At 33.5% G+C, this 18,287-nt stretch overlaps 8 protein-coding genes across 8 annotated transcripts; 2 read left to right on the top strand and 6 right to left on the bottom strand.

The window, feature by feature from the left end:
* Positions 1-157: 157 nt before the first annotated feature.
* osbA (OSBP family protein) lies at positions 158-1,481 on the top strand (the record flags this gene model as incomplete). Its single annotated transcript, XM_020575455.1, has 2 exons — positions 158-447; positions 530-1,481. 2 exons carry the CDS (start codon positions 158-160, stop codon positions 1,479-1,481), a joined length of 1,242 nt encoding a protein of 413 aa, XP_020434975.1.
* Positions 1,482-1,605: 124 nt separating this feature from the next.
* Positions 1,606-2,205, bottom strand: PPL_04552 (uncharacterized protein; the record flags this gene model as incomplete). Its single annotated transcript, XM_020575454.1, has 1 exon — positions 1,606-2,205. The coding sequence occupies one exon, from the start codon at positions 2,203-2,205 to the stop codon at positions 1,606-1,608; it is 600 nt and encodes a 199-aa protein (XP_020434974.1).
* A 283-nt stretch (positions 2,206-2,488) lies between these two features.
* Positions 2,489-2,812, bottom strand: PPL_04551 (uncharacterized protein; the record flags this gene model as incomplete). The annotated part of the gene is made up of 2 exons (XM_020575453.1): positions 2,489-2,523; positions 2,659-2,812. The coding sequence occupies 2 exons, from the start codon at positions 2,810-2,812 to the stop codon at positions 2,489-2,491; spliced, it is 189 nt and encodes a 62-aa protein (XP_020434973.1).
* A 634-nt stretch (positions 2,813-3,446) lies between these two features.
* glnA1 (glutamate-ammonia ligase) lies at positions 3,447-8,998 on the bottom strand (the record flags this gene model as incomplete). Its single annotated transcript, XM_020575452.1, has 6 exons — positions 3,447-4,818; positions 5,738-7,166; positions 7,259-7,338; positions 7,587-8,586; positions 8,695-8,804; positions 8,919-8,998. 6 exons carry the CDS (start codon positions 8,996-8,998, stop codon positions 3,447-3,449), a joined length of 4,071 nt encoding a protein of 1,356 aa, XP_020434972.1.
* A 406-nt stretch (positions 8,999-9,404) lies between these two features.
* PPL_04549 (uncharacterized protein) lies at positions 9,405-11,176 on the bottom strand (the record flags this gene model as incomplete). The annotated part of the gene is made up of 3 exons (XM_020575451.1): positions 9,405-10,186; positions 10,289-10,583; positions 11,039-11,176. 3 exons carry the CDS (start codon positions 11,174-11,176, stop codon positions 9,405-9,407), a joined length of 1,215 nt encoding a protein of 404 aa, XP_020434971.1.
* Positions 11,177-11,232: 56 nt separating this feature from the next.
* gtr1 (putative glycosyltransferase) lies at positions 11,233-15,385 on the bottom strand (the record flags this gene model as incomplete). Its single annotated transcript, XM_020575450.1, has 4 exons — positions 11,233-12,383; positions 12,452-14,634; positions 14,781-14,800; positions 15,353-15,385. The coding sequence occupies 4 exons, from the start codon at positions 15,383-15,385 to the stop codon at positions 11,233-11,235; spliced, it is 3,387 nt and encodes a 1,128-aa protein (XP_020434970.1).
* Positions 15,386-15,485: 100 nt separating this feature from the next.
* Positions 15,486-16,669, top strand: PPL_04547 (uncharacterized protein; the record flags this gene model as incomplete). Its single annotated transcript, XM_020575449.1, has 3 exons — positions 15,486-15,662; positions 15,762-16,052; positions 16,175-16,669. The coding sequence occupies 3 exons, from the start codon at positions 15,486-15,488 to the stop codon at positions 16,667-16,669; spliced, it is 963 nt and encodes a 320-aa protein (XP_020434969.1).
* Positions 16,670-16,772: 103 nt separating this feature from the next.
* On the bottom strand, positions 16,773-18,076 carry cdc123 (cell division cycle protein 123 family protein; the record flags this gene model as incomplete). Its single annotated transcript, XM_020575448.1, has 3 exons — positions 16,773-17,083; positions 17,156-17,403; positions 17,478-18,076. The coding sequence occupies 3 exons, from the start codon at positions 18,074-18,076 to the stop codon at positions 16,773-16,775; spliced, it is 1,158 nt and encodes a 385-aa protein (XP_020434968.1).
* Positions 18,077-18,287: the final 211 nt, after the last annotated feature.

The following is an 18,287-nucleotide window of genomic DNA, read 5'->3' as shown; positions in this document are numbered from 1 at the left end:
AAAATAAAAAAAATTAAGCACTTTTAAAAATTAAATGACACTAATTATTCAAATCAATTTAACTATCTGCAAAAACATAATATTAATAAATTTATTTATAGAATAGTTTTTTTTTTAGAGAGAGAGAGAGAATCAATAATAAATAAAGAAAGAAAACATGGGGAAAAAAAGTAAAAAAGTTGAAGTCGAGGATGTCGGAGAGGATATACCAGAGGAATTGAAAAAAGAATTGACAACACCAAAGACCGAGAATGCTTTGAATATAGATGAGATTGATGACCAAATGGAAAATCAATCCAGATTTACAGTGTTGACCAGTGTCATCAAAAAAATTGGTTTTGGAGCTGACCTTACCTCTATGACAGTACCAGGTGCTTTCATCCTACCTAAATCAGCTCTAAGTTATTTCGCCGAATATTATTCATCTTATTTCGATATCCTTTTAAAGTATGTTGAGAAAAACACATGTTTATTTGCCTAATCATCCAATTCCTAATCACAATATTTTATTTGAACACACTAACAATAGGGCAAATGAAATAGAAGATAAACAAGAAAGATTCATTCAAGTTGTAAAATATTTATTTACAGCATGTCGGTTACCTGAAGACAATATGCGTAAACCATTAAATCCAGTGCTTTCAGAGACTTACGAAGGTGACATCATTTTTGAACATGAACAACAGTCGGACAATAACAACAAGACGAGTGGAGAGGATGATATTGACGATGACTCACCAGACAGCAAAGGAGCAAGTAACTCTTGTACGTTCTTCTGTGAGCAGATTTCCCATCACCCACCCATCTCTTGTTCCACTGTCTACAACAAGGAGGCTGGAATCTATGTTAGCTACCACGACCAAGTTAAATCAACCTTCATGGGTACATACGCCAAGCTGTCCTTCGAAGGAACCGTTCGAATTCGTTTCGATAAGTACAACGAAGTCTACACTGGTACCTGTCCGAGCATGGCTGTTCGAATCTTTAGAAGTTTCAGTGAGTACGTTGGAAAGTCAAAGCTTACAGTAAACACCTCATCACTCAAATGCAAATCAGTATTCCATCCAAAGCCATTGCTGTATGGATCATACAATACATTTGATACAACCATATACAATGGAAAAGACAAAATCTTCAAGATCAAAGGACAATGGGATGAGATTGCCAAGATCTCAGAATACAAGAAGGACGACTACAAGATACTCTGGGACAGACGAACCATGAAACAAGGTGCAATGAGAGGTCCAGAGGTACTCCTTCCAACCGACTCTAGCATCGTATGGAAAGGTGTGTTCGAGGCAGACAAGTTGGACAGTGGAACATCTGCCAAGACAATCACCAAAGAGAAGACCAAAGTAGAGGAAGCACAACGTAAGATTACCGCAGAAAGAAAACAAAAAGGTGAAGTTTGGAAACCAGTTTATTTCGAACAAGATAAAAATGGATTTTATTTCTTAAAGAATTATAAATCACAAAACTAAATTAATTAAATAAGTAATACACACATGTACAACTAAACAGTACTTTTTAAAATTCAATTGAATAATATCAATTGTAAATATATATAATAAAACTTTTATTCTAACCTTTAATATGCAAAAATATTCAAATTTCCAAATCTGAAATAATCTCTGTAACCTCTTCCACTTTGTGATCATCGCAATAAAGTAGATAGTCAGATGGGGCATTACCGTACCAAACATAATTGTTGATGGTTTGTCTTTCAATGTCAATATCTACTTCGATATTGGACATGTCGACATCATTAATGTTGGTACTTTCTAATTTTAAATGGCCTATTGCCTTGTATTGGTTGGAAGATGATGTAATAACACCAACATCGATTAATTTAGAAGGTGTTTTGTCTACCCATTTACCGATTCTATCAATCATCTTGTATTTCTGAGAACCAATGATTTTCTTTGAATCGTTTGTGTGAACCAACAGGATAAGGAATCTCTCCTGGCCATCTGTGAATACAAGACTATCATTTAATCCGTTGTTGATTGAACCAGACCAACTATCTTCATACAAATATTGATAGTATTCATGGGGGTGAATTGGCTCGCCAGTAACCAATCTTCTTTTCAAACGAAATAAAGCGTCATCCGATTTCCAATCCACCAATACAAAATAATTTCTAAGTACTCTATCTCTTTCTAGAATATCTCTTTTAACATTTAAATGATTAGTATCTGTATCCATTAATATTAATAACTATTATTAGTAGCACTTGATAATGAAAACAATAAAGAAGTCATCCTTATGTATTTACATTCTTCATCAAAAAAAAAAAAAAAAAAAAAAACATTAACATTGATGTTTGTTTATTTATCGATCAACTTGTCTGAACAATACCAAATAAACATTTATCAAAAAATGATGCATTTACATCTATCAAATGGTTACAACATTCTAGTTTTTTTTGTTTTTATAAATTGATTTATTTATTTATTGATTGATTGATTGATTGATTGATTGCAGGTGTTTAATGATGTTGTTGCTGTTGCTGTTGTGCTAAAGCTAAGTGTTATAATAACAAAGTAAATATATTAAATAGTAATAATAATATAGTTGTTTAGTGATATGGGGCAGTCTTGTGGTGTTCGATTCTTTGATGTCTAATAACATATGAAAAAAGGGTAACACCAACCATACAGTGAATGATTGGAGCGAATCTACCGGTCTTGATGTACTTTGAGTGATACCAATCATAGACACCGCACAATCCCTTCTTGTTGAAGTTGTTCTTGGTGTATGTGAGGAACTCTGAAAACTTGGTATCGTTTGTAATAGTCATTTCTATACTCATATTAATAAATTTAGTTAGTACTAAAGATATACATCATTATTTATAAATAATATATGATTTAATTTATAATTAAAAACAATCTGTAGATAGATTGATAGATAGATAGATCGATTTTAATATCTATTCGTTTGATTGTTATTGTTTGTCGATTGTTTTTTTTTTTTTTTTCAAAAGCGATCAGAGTATTATTATTTAGACTCTGTTTTCTTAATAATTCTCTCTCTCTCTGTTGAATTTCAACAATTTAATTCTTTTCTCCAGATATATTAAACTATTTCTTTTTCTTGATTTAAAAATAATTATATATTGTTTTTATATATCTATTTATTTAAATGACATATCGATAAATGTATTCTATATATCGTAGTAATATCATATCTATCTACTGTTTTAACCCTGAATAATAATCTTTGATGACCTACTTTAGAATATTATATTATTAAATAATTTAAAAAAAAATAAAAAAGAATATTAAAATGATCACTATGAAATCATTCATCAGGCTCGAAATGATTTTTTCTATTTTTTTTTAAAAAGTTTTTTTTTTTGCAAAAATTCGAACTTCTAAATTTTAATACACCAACAATTAGTATAAATGTGCTGTGATTTGTTTATTTAATAATATTATTTAATTTTAAAATAGTTTATAATATCTTTCAATTATATCTCTATGAGAGCAATCTTTTAAAAGTGTTATTTCGTGTTGACGGTGTGCAATGTATGAAGTGCATATCTTGCTACCAATCATATTGAGAAGATAATCATCTGATTTGAGTGCTTTTAATGCATTTTCAAGTGATGTTGGCAACTGATCGATTCTGAGTGCTTCACGTTGTTCCTGTGTTAGAGACGATGGGTTGACAGAGGTAGGTGGTGTCATTGTAATAGTCTCACTGATTAATCCATCTGCCATAGCACAGATGATCGCTGCGATCGCCATATATGGATTGGCAGTGTGATCGAGTGTTTTCACTTCAAAGTTGGTGATTCCCTTGGTCGACTTGCTAGCAGACGAAGGAATACGAACCATTGCCTCTTTGTTGTCCAGTCCCCAGGTAATTGTGTTTCCAGACCAACAATTTGGTTGGAGACGATGATATGAGTTCAAATTAGCATTGAGTATGGGCGTCATTGCCTTGGCATGAGTGAGAATACCTGCAATGGCGCGCTTGGCTAGCACTGAAATTCCAGTGTCAATGTCGGATGCATCGGGAACAAGATTGTTTCCGGCTTGCCAGAGTGAGAGATGCACGTGACAACCACTACCAGCACGATTCAGATGGACTTTGGGGAGGAATGATGCTTGCAGTCCAAACTTATCGGCGATGGCGTGTACGGTTTGACGGAAGATGATGTGACGATCGCATGCCTCCATGATAGAGGTGTAAGGAATGGTCATTTCAAATTGGGCTGGTCCAGACTCGGCAAGCATTTGTTCTACGGGAACACCCTGTAGTTCGAGGTTCTGTGCAATTTCGTCAAGTATTGTTTGGTATTGATTTAGTGATATCACACTTGCAAATGAATATGGATCAAAAGGCTCGAGGGGATTGCTTTTCGATAACAAATAGAACTCCTCTTCGAACGAACCTTTAACTTCAAGTCCCTGGATCCCACCGACATTGATATCCGCCAACATCTTTTGAACTCTGTATAGTGTTTGTCTAGGACAGTATGGCCATGGACTCAATTTATTCTTTGTGATCATTGAGCTGTTAGCATGCTCGGTTGCTTGTGAAGATGATCCTTGAGTTTTGGTTGTTGGCAAAGTGGAATCCTGAGCAGAGGTATAGAAAGCACCAAACACAGAGGCTGTACCACCTGAATAAGAGTTGACATGGAATGTGCTCCAATCTGGCACCAAAAAGACTTCTCCAAACTGAGTGGATGGTGCAGCTTCTTCAATGATGACATCATCGAATACTCGCACCGACATACAAGCATTGGTAACACATACATAGTTAAAGTCATTCTCAAGAAGCCATTTGGTACGAACTGATTTACATCTGATTAAATTGCACAGGTCCACCCACAAAACACGAAGAAATCTAATTTCACTATGTTTTGAAAGAAAGCTAAAAACTTGTTTCTTTTTTTCTTCGTTTCGAATTTCATCCATAATTATTTATTTTTAAAAAAAATCTAGAAAAACAATTGGTTGATTCTTTGATTTTGATTGAATGTAAAGAAAGTTTGTTTTGATTTAAGTACAAATAAAAAAGTAATAATTTAACAAATAACTGTTATATCTAATACCTTTATATGATAATATTAATTAAAGTAATTTTATTTAACAAAAGAAGTACCAATTTTTTTTTAATTTTAATTAATTATTAATATTGATCTTAAAAAGTTGTGATATATATATAATGAATGGTAGTTAGATTTATCGAAGATTTGAAAGAACAGGGGAGGTCTATTTTGTGATTTGTTGATACAGCCCCCCCCCAAATTTAATGTAATTTTAAAATTTAATCATAAAAAAAAGAATTTAATTAATTTTTTGTGTGTTTAAATATTAGTAACAAAAACAATGATTAAATACACATTTTAATTATATTTAACCCAATAATTTTCTGATTTTAGGCTTTGTTGGATGTTAATGGTTTTGTTCTACTTTCAAAATGTTTTTTTTTTTGACAAAAATAGACAAATTCAATCAAAATTAAATTTTATTTGATTCACGATTCAATTAATCGCTAGTTTTGCAAGTGATTTATTATTTTTCGATACTTTTTTAATAGTTTAAAGAATATGAGATTAAGAGACGTCTGCATTATACTAAAAATAAATATCGTGTGGGTGGTGTTTGATTTTATAAAATTGAAATCATCACTCGTTTATTTCGATCACTAATGTTTGTAAAACCGAATCATTAATAAATTTGTGAAGAGAAAAATCTATCATACATATCATTATTAATACAATTTGTAATAGAGTTTGGCGGTTTCATGATTAGTTTTGCCACTAAGAAAATCTTGTTCGAACTGTCTAATAGCACAAAAGTTCTTGATAAATTCAGAACCCATCATGTTGATCAAAAAGGTATCTGATCTAAGTTCTTTGATTGCTTCGTCAAGAGATCTAGGATTTTCTCTAATGCCCAGTTCCTCTTTTTCTATTTCGGTGTAGAGTGTTGGAAATGTTGGAATGTTGGGAAGTATCCTAATATTATCACTAATCATTCCATCGACCATTGCATAGATAGTTGCAGCTAATGCCAAATACGGGTTGGCACTATGATCCATTGATTTCAATTCAAAGTTACTGAATGTATAAGAACATGGTGGAACTCGAATCATCGCTTCCTTATTACCGATACCCCAGCATATAAAATTACCTGAAATAGTCAATGGTTTCAAACGTTGATATGAGTTTACATTTGGATTGAAAATAGCAGCCAGACCACTGGCATGATGCAATATACCACTGATCGCACGTCTTGCAATGTTTGACAGACCATTTGGATGACTGAGATTTGGAACTAAATTATTGGTTCTGTTCCACAGAGAAAGGTGAACATGACAACCAGTTCCAGGGTAACTCTTGTAAGGTTTGGGAATAAAAGTGGCTTGATATCCATGTTTCTTGGAAATTGCATGAACTGTACTTCTGATGATAATATGACGATCACATGCTTCCATGATCGATGTGTAAGGCACTGTTATTTCAAATTGGTTTGGTCCACCTTCGGTCATAATCTGTTCATTTGGCACACCCTGAGCCTCCAAGTGTTTCTCAATGTCAGTTAGAATCTCAAAGTATTCATCTGTATGATAAAGGCTAAAGCATGGTCTGTATTCATAACTAGAATCTTCAGGCAATGACGTACCAAAAGGAAGTAGATAGAATTCTTCTTCGAAGGAACCTTTCAAGCTGATACCAGTTGCACCATCGATATGGATCTCCGAAAGTATTTTCTCTGCATTCTTCAGCATGGTTCTAGGACAACAATCCACGGCATCATAGTGAGTCTTGAAAGCACCATCAGGCTGAGCCACTCTCTTAATTTGATAAATGTACCCAAAAACCTGTGCAGTCTCTGCTTGATATGAAACCAATTGGAATGTTCCCCAATCTGGCAAAAAGTAAGCTTCAGATTCTTCGAGTTTATAATCAACCGCTGGACTTATTCTTCCGTCGAAGCATCGCCAATAAAGGAAGGTAATGAGAATAGGGAAGTGCTGGCATCGTTCTTCTAGCAAATATTTTGTTCTGATGATTCTCGAGTGTATAACATTGGAAAGATCAATCCAAATATATTTTAGATATCTAATTTCTGTGTGTATTGATAAATATTCAAATATTTGTTTTCTTTTTTCATTATTCAATTCTTCCATTTGTTGAATAAACACTGATTTAAAAAAGTTATGTAATTTAAAATTGTTGTAGATTGATTTTCTTATTTATATGTCTGTGGTACACCTTTTGTTCAACTTTACGAACAATAAGCAGAAACCTCGAATAGATAGATTATAATAATAAAACATGGTTCCCGGATCTTTTCAACCAATGCCAATTTACAACTAAACACAAACAAATATTTTCATTTTTGTTCAACTGCCCATTTAATTTATGATTGGTTCAAGAAAAAAAAAACTGAAAAGTGATCTTTTTCACCAATTTTTTTGTCTCAGATTTATGAATACACAAAGTAACATCTTTTCAAATAATGATTCCTTTTTTTTTTAAAAAATTGTTGATGAAAAATTTTTTTTTTAAAATTATTTTTTCTTTCTAGAACCAAGAAATCTACCTTTATTATTATTAATACAGTTTGTAATAGAGTTTAATAATTTCATAATCACTCTTGCCTTTAAGAAAATCTTGTTCGAATTGTCTGATAGCACAAAAGGTCTCTATAAATTCGGAACCCATCATTTTGATCAAAAAGGTATCTGAGCCAAGTTCTTTGATTGCTTCTCCAAGAGTTTTAGGAAACTGTCTTATTCCTAGGTTATCTCTTTCACTGTCAGTATATTGGCACGGGTATTTGGTAATTGGAGGAAGCATCTTTATACTATCACTAATCATTCCATCAACCATTGCATATATAGTGGCTGCCATTGCCACATACACATTGGCACTATGATCCAATGATTTCAATTCAAAGTTACTGAATGTGTATGCACTGTGTGGAACACGAATCATCGATTCCTTATTATTGACACCCCAGCAAATGGCACCTCCAGACCAGGTCATAGGCTTCAAACGTTGATATGAGTTTACAGACGCATTGAAAATAGCAGTTAGACCTCTAGCATGATGCAATATACCACTGATCGCACGTCTTGCAATGTTTGATAAATTAGTTGAATGAGTTAGATTTGGTACTAAATTCTTGTCTTTGTTCCACAGAGAAAGATGAACATGGCAACCAGTTCCAAGGTCGTTTTTAAATGGTTTAGGAATAAAAGTGGCTTGATATCCATGTTTCTTGGCAATAGCATGAACTGTACTTCTCACAATGATATGACGATCACATGCTTCCATGATCGATGTGTAAGGCACTGTTATTTCAAATTGGTTTGGTGCACCCTCATGCAGAATCTGTTCATTCGGCACACCTTGATCCTCCAAGTGTTTGGCCATATCAATTAGGATCTCTATGTGATCATCCACATGGTATAAACTGTATCCAGGTATTAATTCGGAATTAGCCTCTTCAGGTATTGGTGTATCCAATGGTAATAAATAGAACTCTTCTTCAAATGAACCTTTCAAGCTGATACCAGTTTCACCATCAATATGAATTTCCGACAGTGTATTCTCTGCTTTTTTTAAAATATTTCTTGGACAGTGTTCATATGGTTCACACTGTATGAACGAATTTCCATTTCCTAAAACTACTTTCTTCATTCTATAGATCGAACCAAACACACTTGCAATTCCCTTTTGATAAGAATTCACATGGAATGTATTCCAATCTGGAACAAAGTAAGTTTCTTTGTCCTCTGGTGGAATTATAACATTGGAAAGATTGTCAAAGCATCTCAAAAACAGAAAGTTGGTACCAAACGAAAAATATTTGCATTGGTGCTCCAATAAATACTTGGTTCTAATAACTTTTACATGAATAAAATTTGATAGATCCACCCATATATACTTTAAATATCTTATTTCTAAATTATTTGATAAAACTTCAAATATTTGTTTTCTCTTCTCAATATTGTATACATCTTCCATATTTTTTAATTTTTTTACTATTATATATAAATAAAATAATAAAGTAAGTATTATTTATAATAATATATTTGTGATAGTTATAAAGATAAAAAGTAATATAACTATATAACTAAATAATATTTTTTTTTTTAAGTACTTAAAAAAAATGAATTATATTTTGTTTTGTATAAATTTTTAATATATGATTAATTTATTAATTTCTTCAAAAATCTATTGGATTATACTACAATTTGTTAAAGATCATTCTCCAAAAAAAGTTGGATTAACACAATATTGGTGTGTGTTAATCAATTTTTTTGCAATTCATAAATTTTCACACAATGCAAATGTAAACTGTTAAAAAATTAATTAACCCCAATTAAACAGATATATTATAAAATGGAATCAACTTTATGTTTAGTTCATTTTATTTTTCAGAATAATAATTCTCAATTGTAACTTTACTGAATTCAGCGAATGTCATACCAGGTTGATATTGTCCAACCGAACATTGATCGGTGGCATCTGGAGTGTTTAATACGACATCCACATTTGGTTGCATGAAAACAGCGAATGTCGAACGACCTACTTGCTGACTCTCTGGATACTTGATGGCTTGGACAGCGTGTGGAGTGGCACGGAGCAATCCACCGGTTTGAACTTGTGAGCACTCTCCAATTTGGTAGGCGATGCAATCCTTTGGGATGATAACCTTTACCTCCTCGTCGTTTCTGGAACGTGCATACAATCCAGCTGCTGCGTCTGGGCATGGAATATCCTTGTCAAGTACGACATTACCCTTCTCGTCGACCTTGAAGTACATGGCTGGACACAAACCAGTCAAACTGGAGTGGTCGTTGTGCCATCCGCACCAACTGTCTCTTGAGCGCTCGGTCTGGTCCTCATTGATTGGGAAATAATAGAGAAGACGTGCCTTGCAAGTGAGTGACTCGTCGATGATACGCTTCAATGTGTTTGGTTGGTAGTTTGGTTTCTTTGATTGTACGTAGAGATCGCATTGCTGAGCAACGAGCGATCCAACATTGACGATGGTTTGTCCCAACTCCATAAAAGCATCACGCAACTGTGGGAAATCTTGGACTGGCCAAATATTTGGATGACAACTTTCTGGAAACTCTTCAATCATCTTTGCATCAGAGAATGGTGTATCATATTGTGGATTATTATAATATGATCCTTTATATTCGTCTATACATATATAATAAATTATTATGATAATCAATCAATCAATCAAACAATTAGTAAATAATTGATTATTTTAATATTAAGGAATGATGATTTTTAACTTACCAAAAACACCTGGTTTAAGAATTTCTTTACCGTGTGACCAACCGAATGAGTAATTACTCTTTTTGTGTACGGTTTTCTCTTTGATGTCGTCTGGCAATGCAGTATATTGTGGTGCCAAGTTCAAGAGTTTGTCACGCAACTCTGTGATGTTTGGAATGCCACGAACCACTAAAAGTCCAATACCGTTATATCCAAAGGCAGTTTCGATTGACTGTCCCAAATCCTTCATTTTCAAAAGATCTTCATATTGTAAAACGACAACACCATCCTTTGTAGTTTCAACTGTAGTTGTTTCCTATTTGATTTAATTATTCTCGAAATGTTAGCATTCATTACTCTTTAGATAGTCGTTAGTGTTATCAATAAAATTTACCATTATTATGTATTTAGTTATTTAAGGTTTTGATTAAATCAATCAATCAGTCAATTGATTTGTTGTTGAACAATTACAAAAACTTTAGTTTTAATTTTATTTTTTTATTTTTGTTAAATTTTTATTTTTTTAATTTTTTCATCTTATGCACAAAATCTTGATACTTTTCGTTTACAAAAATATCTGGTTGAATGCTTTTTTTTTTTTGAAATTTCTTCATGCACAATTAATTTTGTTTGTAGAAATTCTTAAAAGGAAATAAATGGTGGATTGAGCCCACAACTTATCATCTTTGAAGATAACAAAGTAAATTGTTTATCTTTGATTAACAACACATCAATACGTTTGAATAAAAAAAAATTGTAGTGATAGCTTACTATAAATTGAAAATCAAATATTGAAGATCCATACGGAACACCGGTTATTGAGAAGTTGTCTCCTGAATTGGCTTCATTTACAAAGAAAACCTCTAGATTTGAGTAATTTGAAATAAAATTGTAAACTAATCTATTCATTGTAATGTTATTATCTCTATGATAGGTTAAAACTTTTAATCTATTTATTTTTAATTTTATTTAATAGGAGATAGTTTGGTATTCTTTACCCAAAGATGATCTAGTTCATAACCAAGTTGGATGAGTTCATGTCCAGCCTCTTCTTTGAACCAAACTTTGTTTGCATAACTAAAGTAATTCTGCCAATCACCAATCTCTCCTTTTCTAAAGAATTTGTTTTTCTTTTCGCCCTCCTCCTGGAAGCCACCAGCAATTGTTTTGCCTTCGACCGATAGCTCTTGTGCTTCTGCTGGATCTAGTCCGAGGAATTGATACATCTCTGTTCTTATGGCATCAGTATCACGGTGTAGCTCTTCGTAACGCAAAACATAGACTTCAGCAGCTGGGTTTTTCTTGAGGTCATCGATGGTTTGGAGATCCTCTCTGATTCTCTTTGCCCAGCTTCTAACGACATGTCGGAAGCAGACTTCTTTTTCCAACAAATGTTCTGGATTCTTCTTGAAATAACTGGTATCCTGGTTGTAGGATCTCACATAGCCTGGCTCAACCAGTTGCTTTGAGAAGCCACCACACCAGTTCTCGAATCCACCGAGTCTGACATAATGCCAAAAGAGTGATACAACAACATCTCTACCATCTCTAATGATTAGAATATATTTGGAACCAGAGATAATCGGTGCCAATGGTGATGGTGTCTTCTCACCGACATAGTTGATGATCGATGCCGATGGTGGTGATACTCCAGCCAATAAAAGATTACGTACGAATGATTTGTACCACTTACGGGTGTAAGAAACATAAGGCTCGTTACTTGCAGCCCATGGATGATCTGTAAATTTTTCAATGGCATCCTCGACGATATGGAAGTGGAATTCCTGTTGGTGCAACTGGATTCTTGGATGAAGACCAACTACTTTTTTCAACCATGAGGTACCTGATTTCTCGTGACCACGAATGAAAACCATTCCAATATGCTTTCTGGATTCCATGTAGTTTGAAACGACACAGGAACTCTCTTGAGATGAAGTTTCATTCAAATCAAAAAATTGTTCCTCTCTCTTTTCAATGATTTGATATTTCGCCACTTGTCCTTCCAATTGTTTAACTTTTTGTGTCTGTGTATTGATTTCATTTAAATAGTAACCCTTTGATATTAGGAAATGTCTTGTTGCAAGTGGTGAAATACCTAAAGATGGTGGTAATAATGCTGTTGATAACAATAAAAGTTAATAAACTATTGCTTTTATAAATGTTTTGCTAAATAATAATTTTTACCTTGGAAATATTTTAAAACTCTTAATTCTTGATTATAAGTACTGGATAAATCGATTTCAGTTCTTGAAGTGAAAAACAATGCTTTTGGAATGGTTTCCAATGAGAATCCACGGTTGGTTGCTTCAGAGTAGAGCTCCCATGGTCCACCATAGTCAAATTCATCTTCAATCTCTTCATTCGTATAGTTTTTAGTGATTGTATGTAAAAGTAGTTTGTTCATCAGTACATTGTTGCTACCATAGCAGTTGTACATCATTCCTGGCATTCCAATGCATCCCATATATACAGAGCTGATATCTTCACCCATGGCAGGATGTCCAATCGAAGACGATACCATATGTGCACCGGTATGTTTGGCAACATTCAACATTTCATTGAGTGTCCTTGAGCTGAGCCAATCTTCTTGATCCACAAACAGAATGAATTCGCCATGGAATGAAGAGACAATCGGTTCACTGTTCCATGGCTGGAAATTGATTGGTGAAACGAGATATTCGGATATCTCGACTTGACTAACTTTAATATATTGATACTCTTGAATCTGGAGAAGTGGTCTAACTGTGGCAATTACAACCTCCAAACGATATTGATTCTGCTTTTGGTCGAGTGCCATTAGATTGGTTTCCACTTGAATGTCGTTGTTGCCGTTGTGAACGAGTACCACAGTCACTAGATTGGTGGGTTTGGTAACGAGTGGCTGTTGTGTAGGTATTGGTACAACGGAGTGCCAATTGCTCCAAATCTTGTGTCTGAACCATTCATCTTTGGCCATACGTGCTGGATAGACACCATCTCTGATGGACTCACGAATCTTTCGGATCAGTGAGTTTGGTGCAGGTGAAAAGAGAGTACGTGCTCTATCTTTGGGATCGATCAACTCTGGAATACCACCGACTTTGGTTGAAATGAAAGCTAGATTATGTGTCATACACTCCAAAACTGTGTTGGGTGAGTTATCGATTGGCGATGGAATAACGACGAGCTTACGATCCGATAGATCGGTGAGATACGCGATTGCTTCGGTATGAGTTCTTCCAATCAAAACCCGACAATTCATATTCAACAAACGACACTTTGAAACGATATACTGATCCGCTAGCATATTGACCTCTGGTAGCTTTGTATTTGCACCTAGAAATGTAACCAAGATATTGGCTTCGTCCAACTCCTTGTGTAGTGTATCCAACGCTCTCAAGAAGATATCGAGTCCTTTTCTTGCCTCCAATCGACCAAAGAAAATGATTTCATCGAATGAATGTGCAATCAATTTATCGACGCTTGGCTGCGACATGATGGTACCTGGCAAAAGATTCTGGTGTACATATGAGTTTTTAGGTAGAACCCAACCGGATCTACGCATCCAGTTTAGCATGTAGTTGGATGGCGATATCAGCCAGTCGGAGAGTTCCACTGAACGCTTCTCGAGGTAATCTACCTCAAAGTGTTTACCGTCGTCGAGATTCGCAGAGTTTGCAGTTCTCTCCCAGAGATGTGGTCCATGTCCACCGACGACAACGATTGACTTTTGCAATGAAATTCCTTGGCTACGTGCCAACGCAGAGAAATAGGCGATACCACCGTTGTCGTGGAAGTGAAGAACATCGTAGAGATGCTCACGCTCGGCAATCCATTTGTAGGCGTGGTAACTGCGAATGCATGGCCCGGTGCATCCAAGGATGTCGGTAGTCTCTGGTGAGAGGAATTCGATAGTGATTTTCTTGGTGGCATACAACTCCTGCCAGTGTGTGGCAGTCATCTTTTTGATGTAGTTGATTACCAACACTGTTACGATGTGTCCATCGTCGGCGAGTCGTTGCGACAATGCAGTGTAGGCAGTTCCGATGCCTCCACCGAGTACAGGTCCCTCGATCTCAGTGGTGACAATTAGAACACGACGCTTCCTTTGAAATGTAGCGGTCGACCACTGAAGTTGCTCGTCTTTTCCAGTGAGTTTGAAATTCTCTAGCTGTTGAAAAGTCTGATCCTCCTCATCCAACTGAAGCCTCAGCGATGGATGCAATTGATTTAAATTTCTACCCATTAGATCCTTTGCAGTTTCCTCGACATTTTGATTATTGTTGTTTGATTCAACGCCATTTCCATTCAAACCGATACCTCCATTGATAAAGTATATAGATGATAATATAGTGAAAATTGTGATTATAAAAGTGAATACGATCACCCTATTCTGAAATGGTAACTTTTTTTGTCATTGATCAAAACAAAAAAAATAATATATAAACACTATAAATAAAAAAAACAAAAACAAAAAAAAAAAAAAAGAGACTATTTATATATATATATATCTGTATCTATAACTAAATAATACACTATATTTTTATATTTACTCTAAATTATAAAAAGAGTATGTGATGTGTATGTACTTTGTCGTTCTTAAGAAATAGTATAAATAAGGTGAGATGTGTGGTGTGAAATGGTGTCTATACAATGGGAAAAAACAACAAAAGAAGAAAAAAAGATATTATTTATTTTTGATTTTAAAAAAAAAAAAAGTAAAACAAACTAATATTTAAGATTGTTATTTAATATCGATTTGAAATATTAATATATCATTATATAATATTTTTGATAATAAGATTTGAAATGTTGAAACAAAAGTAATTAAAAAAAAAAGGTATAAAATTAACAAAGATCCGTTTTTTTTTTTAAAAACGAAATTAAAAAAGGGAGACAAACTTTTCGATAGAGGTTTAAGATTTTTTTTCTGTTGCATGTCGTATTTTTGAACAATTCTTTTTTGATTTTGGGAACAACCCAGGTTGACTAAAAATATCTAAAACGCGGTATTACATCATCAAATATCAAAATAAACTAGAACAATGTAATACATTATTAAACAATTGATGACACTCTAAATATTCTTATTCAACTATTGATTGCTGTTGAACATGTTGCACCACTATCCATTATCATTGTAATTTTTTTTTAACAAAAAATGTTGCAATGAAAAAAAAATAACAAAAAAATGAGTTAAAACTTTTTGTTTAGATATATTTTGATAATAATAAAGAAAATGGAACGACAAGAGAGATATATTTGTGTAATTGGTGCATCCAATTGGGATATGTTTACTTATTGTGACAGAATCCCTGTTATTGGTGAAACTATAAAGGGAACTGATTTCAAAGTGTCGTTTGGTGGCAAAGCTGCCAACCAAGCAGTTCAAGCATCTCTATTAAACACAAAATCTGTAGGTAGTAGAGTTGTTTAGCTATTGATTCATTTGAATATTAATATAGTATTACATATTATACCACTACCACTACTACTATAGTATATAATTACAAAGCTGGGTGACGATGTATTTGGTAATAATACATTGAATAACTTTAAGATTAGAGGTGTCTCTGTTGAACATGTAAATATTGTACCTGGTGTTCCTTCAGGTTGTGCATCTATCACCGTCGACAAAGAGGGATCAAACAACATCATTATAGTCGGTGGATCAAACGATCTACTAGGAGAGCAAGATGTAATAGAAGCAACTAAAACCATACAAAATGCATCCTATCTTCTCTGTCAACTTGAAGTAAATCTAAAGACAACATTGAAAGCATTATCAATTGCAAAAGAATCAAAGGTAACTAGTTGAATTGTACAATGTTATTGTTATATCAGTAGAATATTATATCTAAAAGAAAAAAAACAAACTAAAATCCTTCATATTTCATTTCTCTTTAAAAAAATTAATATCTATAATAGTGTAAAACAATATTAAATGTATCACCAGTTACAAATGACACAGAGATGTTGATGAATATGTTGGGTTGCGTAGATATTTTAATTGTTAATGAAGTTGAACTGATCAAGTTGTCGAATGATCATCAAGTGGATGTCGAGAATCTAGAGTCAGTACATCATGGAGCTCGTGAGTTGCTCAGATTACATATAATGGTTAGCGATGTAATTGTTACTCTCGGTGCAAAAGGATGTGTTTTGGTGAACAGACTATCTATAGATAAATATCAGCATATTAAACATCGTGATAATGCCACCATGGGTAAACCTGTAGTTGACACGACCGGTGCTGGTGATTCTTTTATCGGTGCATTGGCACACTACCTAACCACCAGCATGTTACCACTGGCAGAGTCTATAGAACGAGCATGCAATGTTGCAGCGATCTGTGTAACTAGATACGGAACACAAACAAGTTATGCTACATTCTTAGAGTTATCACCTGAAGATCAGATATAAAAATAATATTAAATAAAATATATAACGACATGTATCAATAGTCATTTTTGTTTTGTTTTGTTTGTTTTTATTTCTTTAATATTATTTATTATTGTTATTATTATTATATTTTGTGATCTTTAAATTTCGATAACATTTCATTGATTTCAGAAGTTGATTGCATGTTGACAAGATCACTTGGTAATCGACTTGACATTGATAGATTAGGTCTTATACCTTCGTTGCTCTCCACTATTCTAAATTCGAAATGTTCCAATGGTTTCACAGATTCATCAATCTCTTGATGTTCCAATTCCTCTGGGAACAACTCGTACCAATCAAAAAGTAAACTGTCTGTCGAAGGATGAATCGGATTGAAATCCATCAATGTAACCGTATTTAAATTGGTATCCAAGAAACATACATCGAAACAATCTAAACAAACGTAATAATAATAATAAAGTTAATTAAATTGCTATCTAATTGATTGTTATTTGATCAACTTACATGAAACATCATTGAATTTGTTAATAATATGTTGTTCTGCGAATGATTTGATCTTTGATTGTATTAATTCTTTCTTTGCTGGCAGGAAATCAAAGAATGCAGAGGTATCACGTTGACTAATTGCAATCAATTGATTGTCTTTAATGAAACATCTAAATTCCAATGCAATATTTACGTTTGCCCATCTTCTCAGTACCAATGTTAGTGGTGTAATATCATCTGGTTGTAAATCTTTAATATCATTATCACTAAAATGTTGTGATTGTTAGTTTGTAATTTCCATAATGCTGTCAGTTGTTGTGGATGGTTCTACCCTACTTACAATTGAGCGAGATCATGATTAATAAAATCAGAACTCTTTAGGAGTAATAGTATATCTGAACTGCTAGAACATCTTAGACTGGCGTGGATGTTCATGAAAGTAGCGTCTTTCGGTGATGACCAATTCAACTTTGGAACACATTCACCACCTAGTTTCTTGATTGCTTCATCTATTTTGTCTGTAAAACTCTTTAGTTGTTGTGGATCTATCTTTACTTCATTGGTTCTATTATTGTTATTATTATCTTCTACTTTATCATCATCTGAATCATCAGTATCATCATCTGAATCATAAGATTGATAATATTTCTTATTAAACATTGATGATTCTTTACTCTTTCCTACAGGAGTGGACCATTGTTCATCATCGTCACCAATGTCATCTTCATAATCGTCCAACTTGTACTTTGGGAACGATGTTGTCTCTGTTGAGAAGTGATCGGAATTCAAGTAATCCACTACGATCTTTGGCAATTCAATGATAACACTCTCAAATGTCAATCGTCTAAATGTGCTATACCATCTAGCAAATTGACATTTATCTTTTCTTTCTTTAAATAAAATATCTCTACTATTGTTGTTATTATTATTTGATTCCATTTTAAATATTTAACTTTGCTGATTATAAGTTAAATCAAATCAAAAAATATTAAAAAAAAACTAATGGAAAGATACTGCTTAGAAAAAATGTAAATGAATCAACCACAATGATTAACTATGAAATCAGACAATTAAATTTATTATTAGATTCTTTTATTATTATTTAAGTTATTTTCTAATTTTATTTATAACAGGATAGACGAACTTCTGT

Source organism: Heterostelium album (assembly GCF_000004825.1).
Source record: "Heterostelium album PN500 unplaced genomic scaffold PPL_contig9, whole genome shotgun sequence".
NCBI classification, from domain to species: domain Eukaryota; phylum Evosea; class Eumycetozoa; order Acytosteliales; family Acytosteliaceae; genus Heterostelium; species Heterostelium album.
The sequence above is the reverse complement of the archived record's forward strand: the minus strand, read 5'-3'. Positions and strand labels throughout refer to the sequence as shown.